Here is a 26,593-nt window from a genome sequence, read left to right on the forward strand (position 1 = left end):
GAGGGGTGATTTACTAGTTAATGTGTGGTAGGAGGGGTGATTTACTAGTTAATGTGTGGTAGGAAGGGGTGATTTACTAGTTAATTTTGTGTGGTAGGAGGGGTGATTTACTAGTTAATGTGTGGTAGGAAGGGGTGATTTACTAGTTAATGTTGTGTGGTAGGAGGGGTGATTTACTAGTTAATGTTGTGTGGTAGGAGGGGTGATTTACTAGTTAATGTTGTGTGGTAGGAGGGGTGATTTACTAGTTAATGTGTGGTAGGAGGGGTGATTTACTAGTTAATGTTGTGTGGTAGGAGGGGTGATTTACTAGTTAATATGTGGTAGGAAGGGGTGATTTACTAGTTAATGTTGTGTGGTAGGAGGGGTGATTTACTAGTTAATATGTGATAGGAGGGGTGATTTACTAGTTAATATGTGATAGGAGGGGTGATTTACTAGTTAATGTGTGGTAGGAGGGGTGATTTACTAGTTAATGTGTGGTAGGAAGGGGTGATTTACTAGTTAATGTGTGGTAGGAGGGGTGATTTACTAGTTAATGTGTGGTAGGAAGGGGTGATTTACTAGTTAATGTGTGATAGGAGGGGTGATTTACTAGTTAATGTGTGGTAGGAGGGGTGATTTACTAGTTAATGTGTGGTAGGAAGGGGTGATTTACTAGTTAATGTGTGGTAGGAGGGGTGATTTACTAGTTAATGTGTGGTAGGAAGGGGTGATTTACTAGTTAATGTGTGGTAGGAGGGGGTGATTTACTAGTTAATGTGTGGTAGGAGGGGTGATTTACTAGTTAATGTGTGGTAGGAGGGGTGATTTACTAGTTAATGTGTGGTAGGAAGGGGTGATTTACTAGTTAATGTGTGGTAGGAAGGGGTGATTTACTAGTTAATGTGTGGTAGGAGGGGTGATTTACTAGTTAATGTTGTGTGGTAGGAGGGGTGATTTACTAGTTAATGTGTGGTAGGAGGGGTGATTTACTAGTTAATATGTGATAGGAGGGGTGATTTACTAGTTAATGTGTGGTAGGAAGGGGTGATTTACTAGTTAATGTGTGGTAGGAGGGGTGATTTACTAGTTAATGTGTGGTAGGAAGGGGTGATTTACTAGTTAATATGTGATAGGAGGGGTGATTTACTAGTTAATATGTGATAGGAGGGGTGATTTACTAGTTAATGTTGTGTGGTAGGAGGGGTGATTTACTAGTTAATGTTGTGTGGTAGGAGGGGTGATTTACTAGTCAATATGTGGTAGGAGGGGTGATTTACTAGTTAATGTGTGGTAGGAGGGGTGATTTACTAGTAAATGTGTGATAGGAGGGGTGATTTACTAGTTAATGTGTGGTAGGAGGGGTGATTTACTAGTTAATATGTGGTAGGAGGGGTGATTTACTAGTTAATGTGTGGTAGGAAGGGGTGATTTACTAGTTAATGTTGTGTGGTAGGAGGGGTGATTTACTAGTTAATGTGTGGTAGGAGGGGTGATTTACTAGTTAATATGTGATAGGAGGGGTGATTTACTAGTTAATGTTGTGTGGTAGGAGGGGTGATTTACTAGTTAATATGTGATAGGAGGGGTGATTTACTAGTTAATATGTGGTAGGATGGGTGATTTACTAGTTAATGTGTGGTAGGAGGGGGTGATTTACTAGTTAATGTTGTGTGGTAGGAGGGGTGATTTACTAGTTAATGTTGTGTGGTAGGAGGGGTGATTTACTAGTTAATGTTGTGTGGTAGGAGGGGTGATTTACTAGTTAATGTTGTGTGGTAGGAGGGGTGATTTACTAGTTAATGTTGTGTGGTAGGAGGGGTGATTTACTAGTTCATGTGTGGTAGGAGTGGTGATTTACTAGTTAATGTGTGGTAGGAGGGGTGATTTACTAGTTAATATGTGGTAGGAGGGGTGATTTACTAGTTAATGTGTGGTAGGAGGGGTGATTTACTAGTTAATGTGTGGTAGGAGGGGTGATTTACTAGTTAATGTGTGGTAGGAGGGGGTGATTTACTAGTTAATGTGTGGTAGGAGGGGGTGATTTACTAGTTAATGTGTGGTAGGAGGGGGTGATTTACTAGTTAATGCGTGGTAGGAGGGGGTGATTTACTAGTTAATGTGTGGTAGGAGGGGTGATTTACTAGTTAATGTGTGGTAGGAGGGGTGATTTACTAGTTAATGTGTGGTAGGAGGGGTGATTTACTAGTTAATGTGTGGTAGGAGGGGGTGATTTACTAGTTAATGTGTGGTAGGAGGGGTGATTTACTAGTTAATGTGTGGTAGGAAGGGGTGATTTACTAGTTAATGTGTGGTAGGAGGGGTGATTTACTAGTTAATGTGTGGTAGGAGGGGTGATTTACTAGTTAATGTGTGGTAGGAAGGGGTGATTTACTAGTTAATGTGTGGTAGAAGGGGTGATTTACTAGTTAATGTGTGGTAGGAGGGGTGATTTACTAGTTAATGTGTGATAGGAGGGGTGATTTACTAGTTAATATGTGGTAGGAAGGGGTGATTTACTAGTTAATGTGTGGTAGGAGGGGTGATTTACTAGTTAATATGTGGTAGGAGGGGTGATTTACTAGTTAATGTGTGGTAGGAGGGGTGATTTACTAGTTAATGTGTGGTAGGAGGGGTGATTTACTAGTTAATGTGTGGTAGGAGGGGTGATTTACTAGTTAATGTGTGGTAGGAGGGGTGATTTACTAGTTAATGTGTGGTAGGAAGGGGTGATTTACTAGTTAATGTTGTGTGGTAGGAGGGGTGATTTACTAGTTAATATGTGATAGGAGGGGGTGATTTACTAGTTAATGTGTGGTAGGAGGGGTGATTTACTAGTTAATGTGTGGTAGGAGGGGTGATTTACTAGTTAATGTGTGGTAGGAGGGGTGATTTACTAGTTAATATGTGATAGGAGGGGTGATTTACTAGTTAATATGTGATAGGAGGGGTGATTTACTAGTTAATGTTGTGTGGTAGGAGGGGTGATTTACTAGTTAATGTGTGGTAGGAGGGGTGATTTACTAGTTAATGTGTGGTAGGAAGGGGTGATTTACTAGTTAATGTGTGATAGGAGGGGTGATTTACTAGTTAATGTGTGGTAGGAGGGGTGATTTACTAGTTAATGTGTGGTAGGAAGGGGTGATTTACTAGTTAATGTGTGGTAGGAGGGGTGATTTACTAGTTAATGTGTGGTAGGAAGGGGTGATTTACTAGTTAATGTGTGATAGGAGGGGTGATTTACTAGTTAATGTGTGGTAGGAGGGGTGATTTACTAGTTAATGTGTGGGAGGAAGGGGTGATTTACTAGTTAATTTTGTGTGGTAGGAGGGGTGATTTACTAGTTAATGTGTGGTAGGAAGGGGTGATTTACTAGTTAATGTTGTGTGGTAGGAGGGGTGATTTACTAGTTAATGTTGTGTGGTAGGAGGGGTGATTTACTAGTTAATGTTGTGTGGTAGGAGGGGTGATTTACTATTTAATGTGTGGTAGGAGGGGTGATTTACTAGTTAATGTTGTGTGGTAGGAGGGGTGATTTACTAGTTAATATGTGGTAGGAAGGGGTGATTTACTAGTTAATGTTGTGTGGTAGGAGGGGTGATTTACTAGTTAATATGTGATAGGAGGGGTGATTTACTAGTTAATATGTGATAGGAGGGGTGATTTACTAGTTAATGTGTGGTAGGAGGGGTGATTTACTAGTTAATGTGTGGTAGGAAGGGGTGATTTACTAGTTAATGTGTGGTAGGAGGGGTGATTTACTAGTTAATGTGTGGTAGGAAGGGGTGATTTACTAGTTAATGTGTGATAGGAGGGGTGATTTACTAGTTAATGTGTGGTAGGAGGGGTGATTTACTAGTTAATGTGTGGTAGGAAGGGGTGATTTACTAGTTAATGTGTGGTAGGAGGGGTGATTTACTAGTTAATGTGTGTTAGGAAGGGGTGATTTACTAGTTAATGTGTGGTAGGAGGGGGTGATTTACTAGTTAATGTGTGGTAGGAGGGGTGATTTACTAGTTAATGTGTGGTAGGAGGGGTGATTTACTAGTTAATGTGTGGTAGGAAGGGGTGATTTACTAGTTAATGTGTGGTAGGAGGGGTGATTTACTAGTTAATGTTGTGTGGTAGGAGGGGTGATTTACTAGTTAATGTTGTGTGGTAGGAGGGGTGATTTACTAGTTAATGTGTGGTAGGAAGGGGTGATTTACTAGTTAATGTTGTGTGGTAGGAGGGGTGATTTACTAGTTAATTTTGTGTGGTAGGAGGGGTGATTTACTAGTTAATGTGTGGTAGGAAGGGGTGATTTACTAGTTAATGTTGTGTGGTAGGAGGGGTGATTTACTAGTTAATGTTGTGTGGTAGGAGGGGTGATTTACTAGTTAATGTTGTGTGGTAGGAGGGGTGATTTACTAGTTAATGTGTGGTAGGAGGGGTGATTTACTAGTTAATGTTGTGTGGTAGGAGGGGTGATTTACTAGTTAATATGTGGTAGGAAGGGGTGATTTACTAGTTAATGTTGTGTGGTAGGAGGGGTGATTTACTAGTTAATATGTGATAGGAGGGGTGATTTACTAGTTAATATGTGATAGGAGGGGTGATTTACTAGTTAATGTGTGGTAGGAAGGGGTGATTTACTAGTTAATGTGTGGTAGGAGGGGGTGATTTACTAGTTAATGTTGTGTGGTAGGAGGGGGTGATTTACTAGTTAATGTTGTGTGGTAGGAGGGGTGATTTACTAGTTAATGTGTGGTAGGAGGGGTGATTTACTAGTTAATGTGTGGTAGGAGGGGTGATTTACTAGTTAATGTGTGGTAGGAAGGGGTGATTTACTAGTTAATGTGTGGTAGAAGGGGTGATTTACTAGTTAATGTGTGGTAGGAGGGGTGATTTACTAGTTAATGTGTGATAGGAGGGGTGATTTACTAGTTAATATGTGGTAGGAAGGGGTGATTTACTAGTTAATGTGTGGTAGGAGGGGTGATTTACTAGTTAATATGTGGTAGGAGGGGTGATTTACTAGTTAATGTGTGGTAGGAGGGGTGATTTACTAGTTAATGTGTGGTAGGAGGGGTGATTTACTAGTTAATGTGTGGTAGGAGGGGTGATTTACTAGTTAATGTGTGGTAGGAGGGGTGATTTACTAGTTAATGTGTGGTAGGAAGGGGTGATTTACTAGTTAATGTTGTGTGGTAGGAGGGGTGATTTACTAGTTAATATGTGATAGGAGGGGGTGATTTACTAGTTAATGTGTGGTAGGAGGGGTGATTTACTAGTTAATGTGTGGTAGGAGGGGTGATTTACTAGTTAATGTGTGGTAGGAGGGGTGATTTACTAGTTAATATGTGATAGGAGGGGTGATTTACTAGTTAATATGTGATAGGAGGGGTGATTTACTAGTTAATGTTGTGTGGTAGGAGGGGTGATTTACTAGTTAATGTGTGGTAGGAGGGGTGATTTACTAGTTAATGTGTGGTAGGAAGGGGTGATTTACTAGTTAATGTGTGATAGGAGGGGTGATTTACTAGTTAATGTGTGGTAGGAGGGGTGATTTACTAGTTAATGTGTGGTAGGAAGGGGTGATTTACTAGTTAATGTGTGGTAGGAGGGGTGATTTACTAGTTAATGTGTGGTAGGAAGGGGTGATTTACTAGTTAATGTGTGATAGGAGGGGTGATTTACTAGTTAATGTGTGGTAGGAGGGGTGATTTACTAGTTAATGTGTGGGAGGAAGGGGTGATTTACTAGTTAATTTTGTGTGGTAGGAGGGGTGATTTACTAGTTAATGTGTGGTAGGAAGGGGTGATTTACTAGTTAATGTTGTGTGGTAGGAGGGGTGATTTACTAGTTAATGTTGTGTGGTAGGAGGGGTGATTTACTAGTTAATGTTGTGTGGTAGGAGGGGTGATTTACTAGTTAATGTGTGGTAGGAGGGGTGATTTACTAGTTAATGTTGTGTGGTAGGAGGGGTGATTTACTAGTTAATATGTGGTAGGAAGGGGTGATTTACTAGTTAATGTTGTGTGGTAGGAGGGGTGATTTACTAGTTAATATGTGATAGGAGGGGTGATTTACTAGTTAATATGTGATAGGAGGGGTGATTTACTAGTTAATGTGTGGTAGGAGGGGTGATTTACTAGTTAATGTGTGGTAGGAAGGGGTGATTTACTAGTTAATGTGTGGTAGGAGGGGTGATTTACTAGTTAATGTGTGGTAGGAAGGGGTGATTTACTAGTTAATGTGTGATAGGAGGGGTGATTTACTAGTTAATGTGTGGTAGGAGGGGTGATTTACTAGTTAATGTGTGGTAGGAAGGGGTGATTTACTAGTTAATGTGTGGTAGGAGGGGTGATTTACTAGTTAATGTGTGGTAGGAAGGGGTGATTTACTAGTTAATGTGTGGTAGGAGGGGGTGATTTACTAGTTAATGTGTGGTAGGAGGGGTGATTTACTAGTTAATGTGTGGTAGGAGGGGTGATTTACTAGTTAATGTGTGGTAGGAAGGGGTGATTTACTAGTTAATGTGTGGTAGGAAGGGGTGATTTACTAGTTAATGTGTGGTAGGAGGGGTGATTTACTAGTTAATGTTGTGTGGTAGGAGGGGTGATTTACTAGTTAATGTGTGGTAGGAGGGGTGATTTACTAGTTAATGTGTGGTAGGAAGGGGTGATTTACTAGTTAATGTTGTGTGGTAGGAGGGGTGATTTACTAGTTAATTTTGTGTGGTAGGAGGGGTGATTTACTAGTTAATGTGTGGTAGGAAGGGGTGATTTACTAGTTAATGTTGTGTGGTAGGAGGGGTGATTTACTAGTTAATGTTGTGTGGTAGGAGGGGTGATTTACTAGTTAATGTTGTGTGGTAGGAGGGGTGATTTACTAGTTAATGTGTGGTAGGAGGGGTGATTTACTAGTTAATGTTGTGTGGTAGGAGGGGTGATTTACTAGTTAATATGTGGTAGGAAGGGGTGATTTACTAGTTAATGTTGTGTGGTAGGAGGGGTGATTTACTAGTTAATATGTGATAGGAGGGGTGATTTACTAGTTAATATGTGATAGGAGGGGTGATTTACTAGTTAATGTGTGGTAGGAAGGGGTGATTTACTAGTTAATGTGTGGTAGGAGGGGTGATTTACTAGTTAATGTGTGGTAGGAGGGGTGATTTACTAGTTAATGTGTGGTAGGAAGGGGTGATTTACTAGTTAATGTGTGGTAGGAGGGGTGATTTACTAGTTAATGTGTGGTAGGAGGGGTGATTTACTAGTTAATGTGTGGTAGGAAGGGGTGATTTACTAGTTAGTATGTGATAGGAGGGGTGATTTACTAGTTAATATGTGATAGGAGGGGTGATTTACTAGTTAATATGTGATAGGAGGGGTGATTTACTAGTTAATGTGTGGTAGGAAGGGGTGATTTACTAGTTAATGTTGTGTGGTAGGAGGGGTGATTTACTAGTTAATATGTGATAGGAGGGGTGATTTACTAGTTAATATGTGATAGGAGGGGTGATTTACTAGTTAATGTGTGGTAGGAAGGGGTGATTTACTAGTTAATGTGTGGTAGGAGGGGTGATTTACTAGTTAATGTGTGGTAGGAAGGGGTGATTTACTAGTTAATATGTGATAGGAGGGGTGATTTACTAGTTAATATGTGATAGGAGGGGTGATTTACTAGTTAATGTGTGTTAGGAGGGGTGATTTACTAGTTAATGTGTGGTAGGAGGGGTGATTTACTAGTTAATGTGTGGTAGGAGGGGTGATTTACTAGTTAATATGTGATAGGAGTGGGTGATTTACTAGTTAATGTGTGGTAGGAGGGGTGATTTACTAGTTAATGTTGTGTGGTAGGAGGGGTGATTTACTAGTTAATGTTGTGTGGTAGGAGGGGTGATTTACTAGTTAATATGTGGTAGGAGGGGTGATTTACTAGTTAATGTGTGGTAGGAGGGGTGATTTACTAGTAAATGTGTGATAGGAGGGGTGATTTACTAGTTAATGTGTGGTAGGAGGGGTGATTTACTAGTTAATATGTGGTAGGAGGGGTGATTTACTAGTTAATGTGTGGTAGGAGGGGTGATTTACTAGTTAATGTGTGGTAGGAAGGGGTGATTTACTAGTTAATGTGTGATAGGAGGGGTGATTTACTAGTTAATGTGTGGTAGGAGGGGTGATTTACTAGTTAATGTGTGGTAGGAAGGGGTGATTTACTAGTTAATGTGTGGTAGGAGGGGTGATTTACTAGTTAATGTGTGGTAGGAAGGGGTGATTTACTAGTTAATGTGTGTTAGGAGGGGGTGATTTACTAGTTAATGTGTGGTAGGAGGGGTGATTTACTAGTTAATGTGTGGTAGGAGGGGTGATTTACTAGTTAATGTGTGGTAGGAAGGGGTGATTTACTAGTTAATGTGTGGTAGGAAGGGGTGATTTACTAGTTAATGTGTGGTAGGAGGGGTGATTTACTAGTTAATGTTGTGTGGTAGGAGGGGTGATTTACTAGTTAATGTGTGGTAGGAGGGGTGATTTACTAGTTAATGTGTGGTAGGAAGGGGTGATTTACTAGTTAATGTTGTGTGGTAGGAGGGGTGATTTACTAGTTAATTTTGTGTGGTAGGAGGGGTGATTTACTAGTTAATGTGTGGTAGGAAGGGGTGATTTACTAGTTAATGTTGTGTGGTAGGAGGGGTGATTTACTAGTTAATGTTGTGTGGTAGGAGGGGTGATTTACTAGTTAATGTTGTGTGGTAGGAGGGGTGATTTACTAGTTAATGTTGTGTGGTAGGAGGGGTGATTTACTAGTTAATATGTGGTAGGAAGGGGTGATTTACTAGTTAATGTTGTGTGGTAGGAGGGGTGATTTACTAGTTAATATGTGATAGGAGGGGTGATTTACTAGTTAATATGTGATAGGAGGGGTGATTTACTAGTTAATGTGTGGTAGGAAGGGGTGATTTACTAGTTAATGTGTGGTAGGAGGGGTGATTTACTAGTTAATGTGTGGTAGGAGGGGTGATTTACTAGTTAATGTGTGGTAGGAAGGGGTGATTTACTAGTTAATGTGTGGTAGGAGGGGTGATTTACTAGTTAATGTGTGGTAGGAGGGGTGATTTACTAGTTAATGTGTGGTAGGAAGGGGTGATTTACTAGTTAGTATGTGATAGGAGGGGTGATTTACTAGTTAATATGTGATAGGAGGGGTGATTTACTAGTTAATATGTGATAGGAGGGGTGATTTACTAGTTAATGTGGGGTAGGAAGGGGTGATTTACTAGTTAATGTTGTGTGGTAGGAGGGGTGATTTACTAGTTAATATGTGATAGGAGGGGTGATTTACTAGTTAATATGTGATAGGAGGGGTGATTTACTAGTTAATGTGTGGTAGGAAGGGGTGATTTACTAGTTAATGTGTGGTAGGAGGGGTGATTTACTAGTTAATGTGTGGTAGGAAGGGGTGATTTACTAGTTAATATGTGATAGGAGGGGTGATTTACTAGTTAATATGTGATAGGAGGGGTGATTTACTAGTTAATGTGTGTTAGGAGGGGTGATTTACTAGTTAATGTGTGGTAGGAGGGGTGATTTACTAGTTAATGTGTGGTAGGAGGGGTGATTTACTAGTTAATATGTGATAGGAGTGGGTGATTTACTAGTTAATGTGTGGTAGGAGGGGTGATTTACTAGTTAATGTTGTGTGGTAGGAGGGGTGATTTACTAGTTAATGTGTGGTAGGAGGGGTGATTTACTAGTTAATATGTGATAGGAGGGGTGATTTACTAGTTAATGTTGTGTGGTAGGAGGGGTGATTTACTAGTTAATATGTGGTAGGAGGGGTGATTTACTAGTTAATGTGTGGTAGGAGGGGTGATTTACTAGTAAATGTGTGATAGGAGGGGTGATTTACTAGTTAATGTGTGGTAGGAGGGGTGATTTACTAGTTAATATGTGGTAGGAGGGGTGATTTACTAGTTAATGTTGTGTGGTAGGAGGGGTGATTTACTAGTTAATGTGTGGTAGGAGGGGTGATTTACTAGTTAATGTGTGGTAGGAGGGGTGATTTACTAGTTAATATGTGGTAGGAGGGGTGATTTACTAGTTAATGTGTGGTAGGAAGGGGTGATTTACTAGTTAATGTTGTGTGGTAGGAGGGGTGATTTACTAGTTAATGTGTGGTAGGAGGGGTGATTTACTAGTTAATATGTGATAGGAGGGGTGATTTACTAGTTAATGTTGTGTGGTAGGAGGGGTGATTTACTAGTTAATGTTGTGTGGTAGGAGGGGTGATTTACTAGTTAATGTTGTGTGGTAGGAGGGGTGATTTACTAGTTAATGTTGTGTGGTAGGAGGGGTGATTTACTAGTTCATGTGTGGTAGGAGTGGTGATTTACTAGTTAATGTGTGGTAGGAGGGGTGATTTACTAGTTAATATGTGGTAGGAGGGGTGATTTACTAGTTAATGTGTGGTAGGAGGGGTGATTTACTAGTTAATGTTTGGTAGGAGGGGTGATTTACTAGTTAATGTGTGGTAGGAGGGGGTGATTTACTAGTTAATGTGTGGTAGGAGGGGGTGATTTACTAGTTAATGTGTGGTAGGAGGGGTGATTTACTAGTTAATATGTGATAGGAGGGGTGATTTACTAGTTAATGTTGTGTGGTAGGAGGGGTGATTTACTAGTTAATATGTGATAGGAGGGGTGATTTACTAGTTAATATGTGGTAGGAGGGGTGATTTACTAGTTAATGTGTGGTAGGAGGGGGTGATTTACTAGTTAATGTTGTGTGGTAGGAGGGGTGATTTACTAGTTAATGTTGTGTGGTAGGAGGGGTGATTTACTAGTTAATGTTGTGTGGTAGGAGGGGTGATTTACTAGTTAATGTTGTGTGGTAGGAGGGGTGATTTACTAGTTAATGTTGTGTGGTAGGAGGGGTGATTTACTAGTTCATGTGTGGTAGGAGTGGTGATTTACTAGTTAATGTGTGGTAGGAGGGGTGATTTACTAGTTAATATGTGGTAGGAGGGGTGATTTACTAGTTAATGTGTGGTAGGAGGGGTGATTTACTAGTTAATGTGTGGTAGGAGGGGTGATTTACTAGTTAATGTGTGGTAGGAGGGGGTGATTTACTAGTTAATGTGTGGTAGGAGGGGGTGATTTACTAGTTAATGTGTGGTAGGAGGGGGTGATTTACTAGTTAATGCGTGGTAGGAGGGGGTGATTTACTAGTTAATGTGTGGTAGGAGGGGTGATTTACTAGTTAATGTGTGGTAGGAGGGGTGATTTACTAGTTAATGTGTGGTAGGAGGGGTGATTTACTAGTTAATGTGTGGTAGGAGGGGGTGATTTACTAGTTAATGTGTGGTAGGAGGGGTGATTTACTAGTTAATGTGTGGTAGGAAGGGGTGATTTACTAGTTAATGTGTGGTAGGAGGGGTGATTTACTAGTTAATGTGTGGTAGGAGGGGTGATTTACTAGTTAATGTGTGGTAGGAGGGGGTGATTTACTAGTAAATATGTGGTAGGAGGGGTGATTTACTAGTTAATGTGTGGTAGGAGGGGTGATTTACTAGTTAATGTGTGGTAGGAAGGGGTGATTTACTAGTTAATGTGTGGTAGGAAGGGGTGATTTACTAGTTAATGTGTGGTAGGAGGGGTGATTTACTAGTTAATGTGTGGTAGGAGGGGTGATTTACTAGTTAATGTGTGGTAGGAGGGGTGATTTACTAGTTAATGTGTGGTAGGAGGGGTGATTTACTAGTTAATGTGTGGTAGGAAGGGGTGATTTACTAGTTAATGTTGTGTGGTAGGAGGGGTGATTTACTAGTTAATATGTGATAGGAGGGGGTGATTTACTAGTTAATGTGTGGTAGGAGGGGTGATTTACTAGTTAATGTGTGGTAGGAGGGGTGATTTACTAGTTAATGTGTGGTAGGAGGGGTGATTTACTAGTTAATATGTGATAGGAGGGGTGATTTACTAGTTAATATGTGATAGGAGGGGTGATTTACTAGTTAATGTTGTGTGGTAGGAGGGGTGATTTACTAGTTAATGTGTGGTAGGAGGGGTGATTTACTAGTTAATGTGTGGTAGGAGGGGTGATTTACTAGTTAATGTTGTGTGATAGGAGGGGTGATTTACTAGTTAATGTGTGGTAGGAGGGGTGATTTACTAGTTAATGTGTGGTAGGAGGGGGTGATTTACTAGTTAATGTGTGGTAGGAGGTGTGATTTACTAGTTAATGTTGTGTGATAGGAGGGGGTGATTTACTAGTTAATGTGTGGTAGGAGGGGTGATTTACTAGTTAATGTGTGGTAGGAAGGGGTGATTTACTAGTTAATGTGTGGTAGGAAGGTTGATTTACTAGTTAATGTGTGGTAGGAGGGGTGATTTACTAGTTAATGTGTGGTAGGAGGGGTGATTTACTAGTTAATGTGTGGTAGGAGGGGTTATTTGCTAGTTAATGTGTGGTAGGAGGGGGTGATTTACTAGTTAATGTGTGGTAGGAGGGGTGATTTACTAGTTAATGTGTGGTAGGAGGGGGTGATTTACTAGTTAATGTGTGATAGGAGGGGTGATTTACTAGTTAATGTGTGGTAGGAGGGGTGATTTACTAGTTAATGTGTGGTAGGAGGGGGTGATTTACTAGTTAATATGTGGTAGGAGGGGTGATTTACTAGTTAATGTGTGGTAGGAGGGGTGATTTACTAGTTAATGTGTGGTAGAAGGGGTGATTTACTAGTTAATGTGTGGTAGGAAGGGGTGATTTACTAGTTAATGTGTGGTAGGAGGGGTGATTTACTAGTTAATGTGTGGTAGGAGGAGGTGATTTACTAGTTAATGTGTGGTAGGAGGGGGTGATTTACTAGTTAATGTGTGGTAGGAGGGGTGATTTACTAGTTAATGTGTGGTAGGAGGGGTGATTTACTAGTTAATGTGTGGTAGGAGGGGTGATTTACTAGTTAATGTGTGGTAGGAGGGGTGATTTACTAGTTAATGTGTGGTAGGAAGGGGTGATTTACTAGTTAATGTGTGGTAGGAAGGGGTGATTTACTAGTTAATGTGTGGTAGGAGGGGGTGATTTACTAGTTAATGTGTGGTAGGAGGGGTGATTTACTAGTTAATGTGTGGTAGGAGGGGTGATTTACTAGTTAATGTGTGGTAGGAGGGGTGATTTACTAGTTAATGTGTGGTAGGAGGGGTGATTTACTAGTTAATGTGTGGTAGGAGGGGTGATTTACTAGTTAATGTGTGGTAGGAGGGGGTGATTTACTAGTTAATGTGTGGTAGGAAGGGGGTGATTTACTAGTTAATGTTGTGTGGTAGGAGGGGTGATTTACTAGTTAATGTGTGGTAGGAGGGGGTGATTTACTAGTTAATGTGTGGTAGGAGGGGTGATTTACTAGTTAATGTGTGGTAGGAGGGGTGATTTACTAGTTAATGTGTGGTAGGAGGGGTGATTTACTAGTTAATGTGTGGTAGGAAGGGGTGATTTACTAGTTAATGTGTGGTAGGAGGGGGTGATTTACTAGTTAATGTGTGGTAGGAGGGGTGATTTACTAGTTAATGTGTGGTAGGAGTGGTGATTTACTAGTTAATGTTGTGTGGTAGGAGGGGTGATTTACTAGTTAATGTGTGGTAGGAGGGGTGATTTACTAGTTAATGTGTGGTAGGAGGGGGTGATTTACTAGTTAATGTGTGGTAGGAGGGGGTGATTTACTAGTTAATGTGTGGTAGGAGGGGGTGATTTACTAGTTAATGTGTGGTAGGAAGGGGTGATTTACTAGTTAATGTGTGGTAGGAGGGGTGATTTACTAGTTAATGTGTGGTAGGAGGGGTGATTTACTAGTTAATGTGTGGTAGGAAGGGGTGATTTACTAGTTAATGTGTGGTAGGAAGGGGTGATTTACTAGTTAATGTGTGGTAGGATGGGGTGATTTACTAGTTAATGTGTGGTAGGAGGGGTGATTTACTAGTTAATGTGTGGTAGGAGGGGTGATTTACTAGTTAATGTGTGGTAGGAAGGGGTGATTTACTAGTTAATGTGTGGTAGGAGGGGTGATTTACTAGTTAATGTGTGGTAGGAGGGGTGATTTACTAGTTAATGTGTGGTAGGAGGGGTGATTTACTAGTTAATGTGTGGTAGGAGGGGTGATTTACTAGTTAATGTGTGGTAGGAGGGGGTGATTTACTAGTTAATGTGTGGTAGGAAGGGGGTGATTTACTAGTTAATGTTGTGTGGTAGGAGGGGTGATTTACTAGTTAATGTGTGGTAGGAGGGGGTGATTTACTAGTTAATGTGTGGTAGGAGGGGTGATTTACTAGTTAATGTGTGGTAGGAGGGGTGATTTACTAGTTAATGTGTGGTAGGAGGGGTGATTTACTAGTTAATGTGTGGTAGGAAGGGGTGATTTACTAGTTAATGTGTGGTAGGAGGGGGTGATTTACTAGTTAATGTGTGGTAGGAGGGGTGATTTACTAGTTAATGTGTGGTAGGAGTGGTGATTTACTAGTTAATGTTGTGTGGTAGGAGGGGTGATTTACTAGTTAATGTGTGGTAGGAGGGGTGATTTACTAGTTAATGTGTGGTAGGAGGGGTGATTTACTAGTTAATGTGTGGTAGGAGGGGTGATTTACTAGTTAATGTGTGGTAGGAGGGGTGATTTACTAGTTAATGTGTGGTAGGAAGGGTGATTTACTAGTTAATGTGTGGTAGGAGGGGTGATTTACTAGTTAATGTGTGGTAGGAGGGGTGATTTACTAGTTAATGTGTGGTAGGAGGGGTGATTTACTAGTTAATGTGTGGTAGGAGGGGTGATTTACTAGTTAATGTGTGGTAGGAGGGGTGATTTACTAGTTAATGTGTGGTAGGAGGGGGTGATTTACTAGTTAATGTGTGGTAGGAGGGGTGATTTACTAGTTAATGTGTGGTAGGAGGGGGTGATTTACTAGTTAATGTGTGGTAGGAGGGGTGATTTACTAGTTAATGTGTGGTAGGAGGGGTGATTTACTAGTTAATGTGTGGTAGGAAGGGTGATTTACTAGTTAATGTGTGGTAGGAGGGGTGATTTACTAGTTAATGTGTGGTAGGAGGGGTGATTTACTAGTTAATGTGTGGTAGGAGGGGTGATTTACTAGTTAATGTGTGGTAGGAGGGGTGATTTACTAAATATATTAGTATTTTGTTGAATTAATATTTGTCTCTCTCTCTCTCCCCCAGTTAGCGTTTACCACAAGAATTTACCACCCCAATATTAACAGTAACGGCAGTATCTGTTTGGATATTCTCCGATCACAGTGGTCGCCGGCTTTAACCATTTCTAAAGGTGAGTTAGGACCACTCTGTGAAGGACAGATTCACTGAAGGTGCATTATGGGGCAGTTTACCGGACACAGATTAAGCCTGGTCTCGGACTACAAAGTTATTTCAATGAAGATTGTGGAGATGTTTTCTACAATGTTTAATGTGCCTCTGTGTGTGTGTGTATCATAAGAAATCAGACGTCACTACATCACATGGCCTAGATGTCTACGTGAGAGTCGTCTGTAATGGGGATCCAACTCCCCCCATTGCTCCTGTTCCTAGTTACACTGCTGAGAAACGGGGTTTCTAACTCTTGTAACTGTCTTCCTCTGCAGTTCTGCTCTCCATTTGCTCCCTGTTATGTGATCCCAACCCAGACGACCCTCTAGTACCAGAGATCGCACGCATCTATAAAGCAGATAGTGACAAGTAAGTATCCTGTACTGCCGTCTGTTGGAGACATCCCTTCAGTGTCATTTTATATACTGCAGATGTCAGGACATTTTTCATTCTGTATAACCCAGTGAAAATACGTTATTTTTATATTTTATTGTTTTTTGGCTCACTGGGAAGTTGATAAACATAACATGTTCCTGTCTGCTTTCAGTCGGGGACGATCATTGTCTACAGCCGAGACAAAGCAGAATAATGTCCCGTGTCTCTTACGAAGCCACTCCTTCGTTGCCCGGGCGGTGTGTTTGGGATCATTGTCATGCTGAAAGACCCAGCCACGTTTCATCTTCAATGCCCTTGCTGATGGAAGGAGGTTTTCACTCAAAATCTCACGATACATGGCCCCATTCATTCTTTCCTTTACACGGATCAGTCGTCCTGGTCCCTTTGCAGAAAAACAGCCCCAAAGCATGATGTTTCCACCCCCATGCTTCACAGTAGGTATGGTGTTCTTTGGATGCAACTCAGCATTCTTTGTCCTCCAAACACGACGAGTTGAGTTTTTACCAAAAAGTTATATTTTGGTTTCATCTGACATTCTCCCAATCTTCTTCTGGATCATCCAAATGCTCTCTAGCAAACTTCAGACGGGCCTTGACATGTACTGGCTTAAGCAGGGGGACACGTCTGGCACTGCAGGATTTGAGTCCCTGGCGGCGTAGTGTGTTACTGATGGTAGGTTTTGTTACTTTGGTCCCAGCTCTCTGCAGGTCATTCACTAGGTTCCCCCGTGTGGTTCTGGGATTTTCACCGTTCTTGTGATCATTTTGACCCCACGGGGTGAGATCTTGCGTGGAGCCCCAGATCGAGGGAGATTATCAGTGGGCTTGTATGTCTTCCATTTCCTAATAATTGCTCCCACAGTTGATTTCTTCAAACCAAGCTGCTTACCTTTTGCAGATTCAGTCTTCCCAGCCTGGTGCAGGTCTACAATTTTGTTTCTGGTGTCCTTTGACAGCTCTTTGGTCTTGGCCATAGTGGAGTTTGGAGTGTGACTGAGGTTGTGGACAGGTGTCTTTTATACTGATAACAAGTTCAAACAGGTGCCATTAATACAGGTAACGAGTGGAGGACAGAGGAGCCTCTTAAAGAAGAAGTTACAGGTCTGTGAGAGCCAGAAATCTTGCTTGTTTGTAGGTGACCAAATACTTATTTTCCACCATAATTTGCAAATAAATTCATTAAAAATCCTACAATGTGATTTTCTGGATTTGTTTTCTCATTTTATCTGTCATAGTTGATGAAAATTACAGGCCTCTCTCATCTTTTTAAGTGGGAGAACTTGCACAATTGTTGGCTGACTAAATACTTTTTTGCCCCACTGTATATATATTTAACATTTATTTAACCTGGCAAGTCAGTTAAGAACAAATTCTTATTTACAGTGACTGTCTACCCTGGCCAAACCCTCCCCTAACCCGGACGGCGCTGGGCCAATTGTGCGCTGCCCTATGGGATTCCCGATCGCGGCCGGTTGTGATACAGCCTGGGATCGAACCAGGGTCTGTAGTGATGCCTCATTTAGGCAGATTACCTTGACATTCTTGTGCGCAGGCACTATGGTGTTCTGCTTGAAACATGTAGGTCTTACAGACTCGGTCAGGGACGTAGGGATCCGCAGGGACGTTCCCCTGGCAGACCAGGATCCGTAGGGACGTTCCCCTGGCAGACCAGGATCCGTAGGTACGTTCCCCTGGCAGACCAGGATCCGCAGGGACGTTCCCCTGGCAGACCAGGATCCGTAGGGACGTTCCCCTGGCAGACCAGGATCCGCAGGGACGTTTCCCTGGCAGACCAGGATCCGCAGGGACGTTCCCCTGGCAGACCAGGATCCGCAGGGACGTTCCCCTGGCAGACCGGGATCCGTAGGGACGTTCCCCTGGCAGACCGGGATCCGTAGGGACGTTCCCCTGGCAGACCGGGATCCTTAGGGACGTTCCCCTGGCAGACCAGGATCCGCAGGGACGTTCCCCTGGCAGACCAGGATCCGCAGGGACGTTCCCCTGGCAGACCAGGATCCGTAGGGACGTTCCCCTGGCAGACCAGGATCCGCAGGGACGTTCCCCTGGCAGACCAGGATCCGCAGGGACGTTCCCCTGGCAGACCAGGATCCGCAGGGACGTTCCCCTGGCAGACCAGGATCCGCAGGGACGTTCCCCTGGCAGACCAGGATCCGCAGGGACGTTCCCCTGGCAGACCAGGATCCGCAGGGACGTTCCCCTGGCAGACCAGGATCCGCAGGGACGTTCCCCTGGCAGACCAGGATCCGCAGGGACGTTCCCCTGGCAGACCAGGATCCGCAGGGACGTTCCCCTGGCAGACCAGGATCCGTAGGGACGTTCCCCTGGCAGACCAGGAAACATGGTGACTGTACCCTAGTACGGCTTTGGTGAAAAGTAGTGCAGCCGATAGGGTGCCGTTTGGGAAGCTGCCTCTATTGTTTTTGTTTGTTTTCCCTCTTACAGATACAGCAGAATAGCAAGAGAATGGACGCAGAAATACGCCATGTGATGACTGGTCTGAACGGATCATCGGAAGGAGAACGTCGTCGTAGCTGGAGTCAACTTCAATTGCTTGTTTTCATTATTTTGTTCATTTTGTTATTGAATTAGACTCATTTTGCCCCCATTTTCACTCCTTCATTTATGTGCTATTAAAAAGATAGTGTTTGTTGCTCGGACAGTCAACGTGTGTACTAGTTTAATTTAAGTGCGGGAAAAAACACAACATTTTAATGTAAGTCTTTCATGGGTTCTGAACTCTTCATGTTGAGCATGCAACAACAGTATACGGCCGTGCCGACTGGCCTTTTGGTTATCAGACTAAACCACTAGACTGCGTTCCATCCATGTTGTTCTGAGGACGTTGAAGACACCTGACCAAACCGGACAGACGTGTCTCTTCAGGATACACCAACTGGTGTGTGATGTTGTTGGCTGTGTCTGAAATGGCAGTCTATTCCCTATATACACTACTTTTAACCAGAGATTTTCTAGGGGAATATCCCTGTGGATCCTGTTCTACTAGGGGAATATCCCTGTGGATCCTGTTCTACTAGGGGAATATCCCTGTGGATCCTGGTCTACTAGGGGAATATCCCTGTGGATCCCGGTCTACTAGGGGAATATCCTGGTCTACTATGGGAATATCCCGGTCTACTAGGGGAATATCCCTGTGGATCCTGGTCTACTTGAGGAATATCCCTGTGGATACCGGTCTACTAGGGGAATATCCCTAGTAGACCGGTCTACTAGGGGAATATCCTGGTCCACTAGGGGAATATCCCTGTGGATCCCGGTCTTCTAGGGGTGGATCCCGGTCTACTAGGGGAATATCCTGGTCTACTAGGGGAATATCCCTGTGGATCCCGGTCTACTAGGGGAATATCCCTGTGGATCCCGGTCTACTAGGGGTGGATCCCGGTCTACTTGGGGAATATCCTGGTCTACTAGGGGAATATCCCTGTGGATCCCGGTCTTCTAGGGGAATATCCTGGTCTACTAGGGGAATATCCTGGTCTACTAGGGGAATATCCCTGTGGATCCCGGTCTACTAGGGGAATATCCTGGTCTACTAGGGGAATATCCCTGTGGATCCTGGTCTTCTAGGGAAATATCCTGGTCTACTAGGGGAATATCCTGGTCTACTAGGGGAATATCCCTGTGGATCCCGGTCTACTAGGGGAATATCCTGGTCCACTAGGGGAATATCCCTGTGAATCCCAGTCTTCTAGGGGTGGATCCCGGTCTACTAGGGGAATATCCTGGTCTACTAGGGGAATATCCCTGTGGATCCCGGTCTACTAGGGGAATATCCCTGTGGATCCCGGTCTGCTAGGGGTGGATCCCGGTCTACTTGGGGAATATCCTGGTCTACTAGGGGAATATCCCTGTGGATCCCGGTCTTCTAGGGGAATATCCTGGTCTACTAGGGGAATATCCTGGTCTACTAGGGGAATATCCCTGTGGATCCCGGTCTACTAGGGGAATATCCTGGTCTACTAGGGGAATATCCCTGTGGATCCCGGTCTACTTGGGAATATCCCTGTGGATCCTGGTCTACTAGGGGAATATCCCTGTGGATCCTGGTCTACTAGGGGAATATCCCTGTGGATCCTGGTCTACTAGGGGAATATCCCTGTGGATCCCGGTCTACTAGGGGAATATCCTGGTCTACTATGGGAATATCCCGGTCTTCTAGGGGAATATCCCTGTGGATCCTGGTCTACTTGAGGAATATCCCTGTGGATACCGGTCTACTAGGGGAATATCCCTAGTAGACCGGTCTACTAGGGGAATATCCTGGTCCACTAGGGGAATATCCCTGTGGATCCCGGTCTTCTAGGGGTGGATCCCGGTCTACTAGGGGAATATCCTGGTCTACTAGGGGAATATCCCTGTGGATCCCGGTCTACTAGGGGAATATCCCTGTGGATCCCGGTCTACTAGGGGTGGATCCCGGTCTACTTGGGGAATATCCTGGTCTACTAGGGGAATATCCCTGTGGATCCCGGTCTTCTAGGGGAATATCCTGGTCTACTAGGGGAATATCCTGGTCTACTAGGGGAATATCCCTGTGGATCCCGGTCTACTAGGGGAATATCCTGGTCTACTAGGGGAATATCCCTGTGGATCCTGGTCTTCTAGGGAAATATCCTGGTCTACTAGGGGAATATCCTGGTCTACTAGGGGAATATCCCTGTGGATCCCGGTCTACTAGGGGAATATCCTGGTCCACTAGGGGAATATCCCTGTGAATCCCAGTCTTCTAGGGGTGGATCCCGGTCTACTAGGGGAATATCCTGGTCTACTAGGGGAATATCCCTGTGGATCCCGGTCTACTAGGGGAATATCCCTGTGGATCCCGGTCTACTAGGGGTGGATCCCGGTCTACTTGGGGAATATCCTGGTCTACTAGGGGAATATCCCTGTGGATCCCGGTCTTCTAGGGGAATATCCTGGTCTACTAGGGGAATATCCTGGTCTACTAGGGGAATATCCCTGTAGATCCCGGTCTACTAGGGGAATATCCTGGTCTACTAGGGGAATATCCCTGTGGATCCCGGTCTACTAGGGGATTATCCCTGTGGATCCCGGTCTACTAGGGGAATATCCCTGTGGATCCTGATCTACTAGGGGAATATCCCTGTGGATCCCGGTCTACTAAGGGAATATCCCTGTGGATCCCGGTCTACTAGGGGAATATCCCTGTGGATCCCGGTCTACTAGGGGAATATCCCTGTGGATCCCGGTCTACTAGGGGAATATCCCTGTGGATCCCGATCTACTAGTGGAATATCCTGGTCTACTAGGGGAATATCCTGGTCTACTAGGGGAATATCCCTGTGGATCCCGGTCTTCTAGGGGAATATCCTGGTCTACTAGGGGAATATCCTGGTCTACTAGGGGAATATCCCTGTGGATCCCGGTCTACTAGGGGAATATCCTGGTCTACTAAGGGAATATTCCTGTGGATCCTGGTCTACTAGGGGAATATCCCTGTGGATCCCGGTCTACTAGGGGAATATCCCTGTGGATCCCGGTTTACTAGGGGAATATCCCTGTGGATCCTGGTCTACTAGGGGAATATCCCTGTGGATCCCGGTCTACTAGGGGATTATCCCTGTGGATCCCGGTCTACTAGGGGAATATCCCTGTGGATCCTGATCTACTAGGGGAATATCCCTGTGGATCCCGGTCTACTAAGGGAATATCCCTGTGGATCCCGGTCTACTAGGGGAATATCCCTGTGGATCCCGGTCTACTAGGGGAATATCCCTGTGGATCCCGGTCTACTAGGGGAATATCCCTGTGGATCCCGATCTACTAGTGGAATATCCCTGTGGATCCCGGTCTACTAGGGGAATATCCCTGTGGATCCCGGTCTACTAGGGGAATATCCCTGTGGATCCCGGTCTACTAGGGGAATATCCCTGTGGATCCCGGTCTTCTAGGGGAATATCCCTGTGGATCCCGGTCTAAAGTAGTGCATTTTATCAAGAATTTGATGCCATTTCGATGGCAAGCACTGTTATGCTTTTTAATATTGTTTGCGACACATGGGCCTGAGAGGAATGTTTACCACCTCATATCCAAATGTGTGAACATACAAACAAACGCTGCTCGGTATGTCAACAAACAGCAACAAACAAACAAAAGAAATGTAATGTATTTTATGCATGTTATAGGAATAGGTTGGATGTTACCCATAGGAAGTGGCTACAAAGAGCAAATGGGGAAATGATTCAATGAAAGCTTTCTATCTTTGATGATGATTCTTTTTTCTTTTTTGAAGTTGAGAGCTTATAGTTAGGTCACCTACCTAAACACTGTCTTGTAGCCCTGAGACGCGACGCAGAGCTATTGGTTCAACTATCTACTGGTGCCTCTGGCGTCTTGGTTTTTTTGTTGTTGAGTTTCCCCTTCAATAAAGGTAAATCATAAACACTTTCTAGGTTCTTATCAATTTTTTTTGTTGGCTACTGTAAATGTTCTACATACTTGTGTTTTGATCTGTTGAGTTTATAATGTAGTGATTAATGGGTAGGTCCAGGATTCTGTGCAATAAAGGTTCAGACCTCTTGGCACTCTGTTTTGGGGGCCACGGGTGGAAAAGAAGACTACCGGGATACTATGATAGTGGCAGCATATTGAGTTGGATAAAGTAGTGGTTATGGCTGTTTTAACGTACTGTATATTAATGACTTTTAAAAAAAATCAATAATTGTATTATTTTATCAATAATTACATTTTTCATATAAAAAAATATGATCAATATCAATGATTTTAATTTTTGAAAAGTGATAATTTCATTTTTTATATAAAAAAATCAAATAATGACCATGGGGGTGGGATTGCATTTGCATGCTCCTTCCTACATACAGTGACTCGAAAGTCTACACCCACCTTGCACAGCCTTCACATTTTTCTGCCTTAAAATACACGAGACAATTATTGATATAAAAAAAATATATTATTGATATAAAAAAATAATTGTTTATATACACAAATTAGAATTATTAATATATTTTTTTAAACATTTTGTATCAAGCTATTTTTTATATATATATTTTTTTTAATGATTTATATCAATAATGTCATTTATCAATGTCATTTTTTTTCCATTATCGATATCAAAAATGTCATTATCATAACCGAGAATTGTGCGACAAACAAAAAACATCCAGCTAGAAAGCGGGCCGCAAACAGGCAAGTAACAGAACAACAGTGGTGCGCAGAACGGCATCTCGGAAACACACAACTCCTCGATCCTTGTCACGGATTGGCTATTGCAGCAGACGGCCACACCGGGTTCCACTCCTATCGGCTAAAAACAAGAAGTGGCTCCAGTGGGCACAATTGAGGAGTGGAAAAGCATTGCCTGGTATGATGAATAACGGTTTCTGTTGCGTCGTGCTGATGTCAGAGTTAGGATTTGGCGAAAGAAGCATGAGTTCATGGACCTATCTTGCCCGGTGACAACGGTACAGGCTGGTGACGGGGGTGTAAAGGTTTGGGGAATGTTTTCCTGGCACATGTTAGGTCCCTTGATACCAATTGAGCAACGTTTCCATGCCTGGAGGGAATTCAGGCTGTTCTGGAGGCAAAGTGGGGGGTTGGCCCGACTAGATGGGTGTGCCTAATAAACTGTGTATATATTAAAAACAGCTTTACACAATTGTTTCATACAATTTTCTATTTTGACTGGAATTGTGTTTGTCATTGTTAATAAATACAGCATTTATTTTGAGTTCAAAATAGTTTAGAAAAATACTTTTCTCATCAGATAGTGCTACTTTCCCCTCTTCTTGTAAGAAGAGGCTGGGACCAGGGTTGCAGGAAATATTTATTTGGTGTCACATCCCTGGTAGTATCAATATCCCATCCCTGGTAGTATCAATATCCCATCCCTGGTAGTATCAATATCCCATCCCTGGTAGTATCAATATCCCATCCCTGGTAGTATCAATATCGCATCCCTGGTAGTATCAATATCCTATCCCTGGTAGTATCAATAACACATCCCTGGTAGTATCAATATCACATCCCTGGTAGTGTCAATATCACTATCAATATCCCATCCCTGGTAGTGTCAATATCCCATCCCTGGTAGTATCAATATCCCATCCCTGGTAGTGTCAATATCCCATCCCTGGTAGTGTCAATATCCCATCCCTGGTAGTATCAATATCCCATCCCTGGTAGTGTCAATATCCCATCCCTGGTAGTATCAATATCCCATCCCTGGTAGTGTCAATATCCCATCCCTGGTAGTATCAATATCCCATTCCTGGTAGTATCAATATCCCATCCCTGGTAGTATCAATATCCCATCCCTGGTAGTGTCAATATCCCATCCCTGGTAGTGTCAATATCCCATCCCTGGTAGTATCAATATCCCATCCCTGGTAGTGTCAATATCCCATCCCTGGTAGTATCAATATCCCATCCCTGGTAGTATCAATATCCCATCCCTGGTAGTATCAATATCCCATCCCAGGTAGTATCAATATCCCATCCCTGGTAGTATCAATATCCCATCCCTGGTAGTGTCAATATCCCATCCCTGGTAGTATCAATATCCCATCCCTGGTAGTATCAATATCCTATCCCTGGTAGTATCAATAACCCATCCCTGGTAGTATCAATATCACATCCCTGGTAGTGTCAATATCACTATCAATATCCCATCCCTGGTAGTGTCAATATCCCATCCCTGGTAGTATCAATATCCCATCCCTGGTAGTATCAATATCCCATCCCTGGTAGTATCGATATCACATCCCTGGTAGTATCAATATCCCATCCCTGGTAATGTCGATATCCCATCCCTGGTAGTGTCGATATCCCATCCCTGGTAGTATCAATATCCCATCCCTGGTAGTGTCAATATCCCATCCCTGGTAGTATCAATATCCCATCCCTGGTAGTGTCAATATCCCATCCCTGGTAGTATCAATATCCCATCCCTGGCAGTGTCAATATCCCATCCCTGGCAGTGTCAATATCCCATCCCTGATAGTGTCAATATCCCATCCCTGGTAGTATCAATATCCCATCCCTGATAGTGTCAATATCCCATACCTGGTAGTATCAATATCCCATCCCTGATAGTGTCAATATCCCATCCCTGGTAGTATCAATATCCCATACCTGGTAGTGTCAATATCCCATCCCTGGTAGTATCGATATCACATCCCTGGTAGTATCAATAACCCATCCCTGGTAGTATCGATATCACATCCCTGGTAGTGTCAATATCACTATATATATCCCATCCCTGGTAGTATCAATATCCCATCCCTGGTAGTATCAATATCCCATCCCTGGTAGTATCAATATCCCATCCCTGGTAGTTTCAATATCCTATCCCTGGTAGTATCAATAACCCATCCCTGGTAGTATCAATATCACATCCCTGGTAGTGTCAATATCACTATCAATATCCCATCCCTGGTAGTGTCAATATCCCATCCCTGGTAGTATCAATATCCCATCCCTGGTAGTATCAATATCCCATCCCTGGCAGTGTCAATATCCCATCCCTGGTAGTATCAATATCCCATCCCTGGTAGTGTCAATATCCCATCCCTGGTAGTATCAATATCCCATCCCTGGTAGTATCAATATCACATCCCTGGTAGTGTCAATATCCCATCCCTGGTAGTGTCAATATCCCATCCCTGGTAGTGTCAATATCCCATCCCTGGTAGTGTCAATATCCCATCACTGGTAGTGTCAATATCCTATCCCTGGTACTGTCAATATCCCATCCCTGGTAGTATCAATATCCTATCCCTGGTACTGTCAATATCCCATCTCTGGGAGTATCGGTAGGATAGTCAGTTTTACTAGGGTAAGTTTGGCGGCGTGAGTGAAGGATGCTTTGTTGCGGAATAGAAAGCCGACTCTAGATTTGATTTTAGATTGGAGATGTTTGATATGAGTCTGGAAGGAAAGTTTGCAGTCTAGCCAGACACCTAGGTACTTATAGATGTCCACATATTCTAGGTCGGAACCATCCAGGGTGGTGATGCTAGTCGGACGTGCGGGTGAATATCCCACGTAGAGTCACATTTTCATGAATAAAGTGAGGAAGTGAGTGAGGAAGACCCAAGTCATTGAAACGAATCCCTGCCATCAGAAAAGAGTTGTGTAAATTCCATAGTCTGACAAGTATATCATGTAAATTCCATAGACTGACAGGTATATCATTAAATTCCTAATGGATATTCTTGCATAGTGTAAAGCACAGATTATTACGAATCACAATCCATCTGACCAATGCGAGGAAGGAGATCATTTTGCGCCAAACCTGTTTTGATGTTGTCACGTGGGGAAAAGATGGCGGAAGTGGATGATGAGTTAAAATCAAGCAGCGCGTCAAGTAAAGTTGGCGAATACGATTGTTCTGAAGTATCAAAAAACTGTAACTAAAAGGAAATAGTCTCAAGTGGAGGATACGTTTATGAATCATAATGAATCACTTCCTGTTTGGGATGCATTTGTTGGGTAAAGATGCATATGTAGGATACCTGTTTGAAGTGTCTAATGGTGAAGTATGCGCTGGGGAAAGTGGATTCTGTCAGAGTGACCAGGAGTGGTCTTTATTTGGATTCATTGTATTTCTGAAGAACAGAGGAAGATTGCAGTGAGCCTCAAAAGAATCCGGACAACAGAAGTTTTGAACTTTCGGAGCAGAGACACCCGTCAAAGGAGTCATCTCAGGGGTGACGACTGATGTTCAGGTTGAATCCTTGAAGAGACTTCCTGGTGCGGTTGACGCCCCGGGCGTCTGACCCGCTGGGTGACTGAAGGAAAAGAAGAACGTCTGTTGTATCTATGATCGTACGCTATCCATTTGTTTTTTTTTGT

The 26,593-nt window shown here is 43.1% G+C and overlaps 1 protein-coding gene across 1 annotated transcript in view; it reads left to right on the top strand.

The window, feature by feature from the left end:
- Window positions 1–19,714, top strand: part of LOC139402796 (ubiquitin-conjugating enzyme E2 D2-like) — a 41,438-nt gene extending 21,724 nt beyond the window's left edge. Inside the window, exons 5-7 of the mRNA XM_071146713.1 lie at window positions 15,183–15,288; window positions 15,602–15,695; window positions 18,185–19,714. Of these exons, the coding sequence (XP_071002814.1) occupies window positions 15,183–15,288; window positions 15,602–15,695; window positions 18,185–18,230 (246 nt within the window). The 3' untranslated portion in view covers window positions 18,231–19,714. The remainder of the gene's footprint in view (window positions 1–15,182; window positions 15,289–15,601; window positions 15,696–18,184) is intronic.
- Window positions 19,715–26,593: the final 6,879 nt, after the last annotated feature.

This window comes from Oncorhynchus clarkii, unplaced genomic scaffold (genome assembly GCF_045791955.1).
Source record: "Oncorhynchus clarkii lewisi isolate Uvic-CL-2024 unplaced genomic scaffold, UVic_Ocla_1.0 unplaced_contig_2450_pilon_pilon, whole genome shotgun sequence".
Lineage (NCBI taxonomy): Eukaryota > Metazoa > Chordata > Actinopteri > Salmoniformes > Salmonidae > Oncorhynchus > Oncorhynchus clarkii.